At 43.3% G+C, this 3,507-nt stretch overlaps 1 protein-coding gene across 1 annotated transcript; it reads left to right on the top strand.

Annotated features, from left to right (window-relative positions):
- Positions 1 to 2,275: 2,275 nt before the first annotated feature.
- LOC104991705 (olfactory receptor 52N4-like) lies at positions 2,276 to 3,253 on the top strand. The gene has a single exon (XM_010844299.1). The coding sequence runs from the start codon at positions 2,276 to 2,278 to the stop codon at positions 3,251 to 3,253; it is 978 nt and encodes a 325-aa protein (XP_010842601.1).
- Positions 3,254 to 3,507: the final 254 nt, after the last annotated feature.

The raw sequence follows: 3,507 nt of genomic DNA, 5'->3' as shown, positions 1-3,507 counted from the left end.
CCTGGGTCAGGATGATTTCTTAAAGTAGGAAATGGCAACCCACTCCAATATTCTTGCTTGGAAAATTCCATGGACAGAGGAACCTAGTGAACAACAGTCCATGGGATCACACAAAGTTGGACATGACTGAGCAACTAAGCACATAAGTACATTGATGTACTCTTTCTATTGATGTACTGACTGACCCAACACATTAATTTTGTCACTCACATTCCTCTGTCATTGTTTCACTCTTACTGACACCTGACTGTGAACAAAGTCTTCCTACAGAGCCTGTCTGCAGGCAGAACTTGAACTATATCAGGTTTTAAAATCTGGCTTCCTGAGCCCTATTTCTGATACATCTTTGAAAGATTTTTATGATGGTTTTGTTCTGTTTTGTGCATTTTGCAATGGACTTGGAGAGATACTTTTGAAGACTTTAATAATTTGCTTTTTTTGGAACCATGAGAAAGGAAACATGGTCACATCTGGACTCAGAGATTGAGAGGATACTGAGACAGAAGAGACTGTGGTGCTGAGTGAAGGAAGTGGTATCGAAGAAAATTCCCTGGAGACTGTTTGGATCAAAACTATTAACCTGCGAAAAAAGTTAGAGTGAAGTCAGAAAGCACTGAGGGACAGACAGAACTTGAGACTACTAACACCATTTTACCAGGGTCTCAACAACAGGGTTTGTGACTATTTCATGAGCTTGAATACTTCAGCCAGAAAGCAAAGTCTCCCTGGTTCTCAAATGCTCACACGTGTGGGAATGGGGTCTTTGGGATGTCCAAACTGCAAAGCCCTAATATAGTTCCAGATTCAGATTTAACTTCACCCTCCATCTACAAGATCCCCTGGAGAAGGAAATAAGGACCCACTCTGGAGAAGGCAATGGCACCCCACTCCAGTACTTTTGCCTAGAAAATCCCGTGGATGGAGGAGCCTGGTAGGCTGCAGTCCATGGGGTCACTAGAGTTGGACACGACTGAGGGACTTCACTTTCACTTTGCACTTTCATGCATTGGAGAAGGAAATGGCAACCCACTCCAGTGTTCTTGCCTGGAGAATCCCAGGGACGGGAAGCCTGGTGGGCTGCCATCTATGGGGTCGCACAGAGTTGGACACGACTAAAGCGACGCAGCAGCAGAAGCAGCCAGTACTCTTGCCTGGGAAAGATCCCATGGACGGAGGAGCCTGGCAGACTATACTCCATGGGGTCGCAAGAGTCAGACACAACTGAGTGACTTCACTTTCACTTTCCCCTCTCTCAAGCTCCTCTAGGACTGCTAAAAACAGGGTTATTCCCAACATCCCTAAGGTCTATCAGCATTATCTTTTGGGAGCTCAGGGCAACCTTCAGCATCAATCCTACAATTAACACAAGTAGTGTGCATGTTTAGGGGATGAAGGAGTAACAAAGAGCTAATTTTGGACACCCTGGGGTCCTTTACTTAAGTTATTTAATGAGACACACCATGGATTCTGGGTGCCTGAAAGAGAGGAGTGGAGAGATGCTGGGCCATGAGTGTGCTCTTCAAGAGGCAAATGAATGTTTGCTAAGACATGCCTGCATACATGTGTATTTACTCACAGACATTTGAAGACGGTGTGTGTACTAGCTTTCCACTCTCTTATTGCCTCACATTCAGATAAGTGATTCTAGGTGAGTGTGGACTTTATATTCACATTCTGGTGGCCTTGTTTCAGAGATTCTGATGATCAAAATCTTACTGCTTGCTTTATTCTAATTCAGCATTACAGTTTCCATGATTCCTAAGCCTGCAATAAATGTGTATTATTTAGCTGGATAAGAATTCTGCTGTAAGTTTTCAAGTTCTCTTATTTTATAAACAGTTTTTTTGTTGACCAGTTTATTTGGCCTTTGGTTTGTTGAAAAAGGAATGTGATACTTCATCAATTTTTCTCTGTATTTCTATCTATGTCTGTTTCATATACTTTGAGTTATAGTCTTTAGGTGAAAATACATTCAAAATATATGCAATGTATTCTTATAAATTTAATGACATGTCTTGATAATTATGAATCCGTCTGTCCTTAATAAAACAGTTACTATAAAATGTATTCTCTCAGATATAAATTTTATGCCACATTATTACTATTCTACTACCATAGCATATAATTCTTTTCTATTCTAATAAAAATCAGAATTATTTTTGTGTATCTTAATATTCCAACTTTTATTTCTACTTTGCAAATCTTGATTCTTTTTAAAATCCAGGCAAGGTTGTTTCTGAATTGCTCTTTTCAGGTGCTCCACCAGGGGGCCAGCATGACTGACTGCAATGCCTCCCAGGGCCACCCCTCTTTATTCCTTCTCCAAGGCATTCCTGGGATGGAGGACAAACACAAGTGGATCTCTATTCCTTTCTCGTCCATGTACTTTGTCACCATCCTGGGGAACTGCACCATCCTCTTCACCATCTCCACAGAGCGCTCCCTGCATAAGCCCATGTTCCTGCTGCTTGGCATGCTGGCCCTCACGGACCTGGGCATGTCCACAACCACCATCCCCAAGGTGCTGTGCATCTTCTGGTTTGACCAGAGTGACATCAGCTTCGAGGGCTGCCTGGTCCAGCTGTTCTTCCTCCACTCCATCTCTGCCTTGCAGTCTGCCATCCTCATGTCCATGGCCTTTGACCGCTATGTGGCCATTTGTGAACCCCTGCGCTATGCCACCATCCTTTCCAACAGCCGCATTGGGCTCATCGGCCTCGTGAGTTTAGTACGAGCTGTCCTGCTCATTCTCCCCATGCCCATCCTCCTCCAGAAGATGCCCTTTCATGCCAGGCATGTCATCCCCACCATGTACTGTGAGCACATGGCTGTGGTGAAGATGGTGTGTGTGGACACCACGGTCAACAGGGTATATGGTCTGGTGGTGGCCTTGTTGGTTGCTGGGGTAGACATCTCAGCTATTGCCTCATCTTATGTGGTGATCATCCGGGCTGTAATGCGGCTCTCTTCTAAGGAAGCCCATCAAAAAGCAGTAAATACCTGCACCACACACATCTGTGTTATGCTTATCTCTTATACTCCCTCACTGTTTTCTTTTCTCACTCATCGCTTTGGCCAGGGAATCCCACCTCATGTGCACACCATTCTTGGCAGCCTCTACTTCCTTGTACCTCCAATGCTCAACCCTATTATTTATGCAGTGAAAACCAAAGAGTTTCGGGACAAATTGACAAAATATGGGTGCTGGAGGAAGAAGTTTATAAACATTATCCATGATCAGAAACCTCTCTGATTATTAGTGCTGGTGGGGATGAGAAAAAAAAATAATAAGTAGATGCTGTTCCTGGAGGAATTGGCTCATGGGAAAAATATGTCATACTTTAGATTAGCATCCAAAATCCTTGGACAGATGGGCTAAGACACATGAGACCCCCTGTTCACAGTAATTTCAAAGCAAGGCAGTTATCCTCCGTTAAATAAAAATAATGACATATTCTTCCATAACAGACATACATGTTGGGCAAATTATATGTGGTCATACATGTA

This window comes from Bison bison, unplaced genomic scaffold (genome assembly GCF_000754665.1).
Source record: "Bison bison bison isolate TAMUID 2011002044 unplaced genomic scaffold, Bison_UMD1.0 scf7180017847937, whole genome shotgun sequence".
NCBI lineage: Eukaryota > Metazoa > Chordata > Mammalia > Artiodactyla > Bovidae > Bison > Bison bison.
The sequence above is the reverse complement of the archived record's forward strand: the minus strand, read 5'-3'. Positions and strand labels throughout refer to the sequence as shown.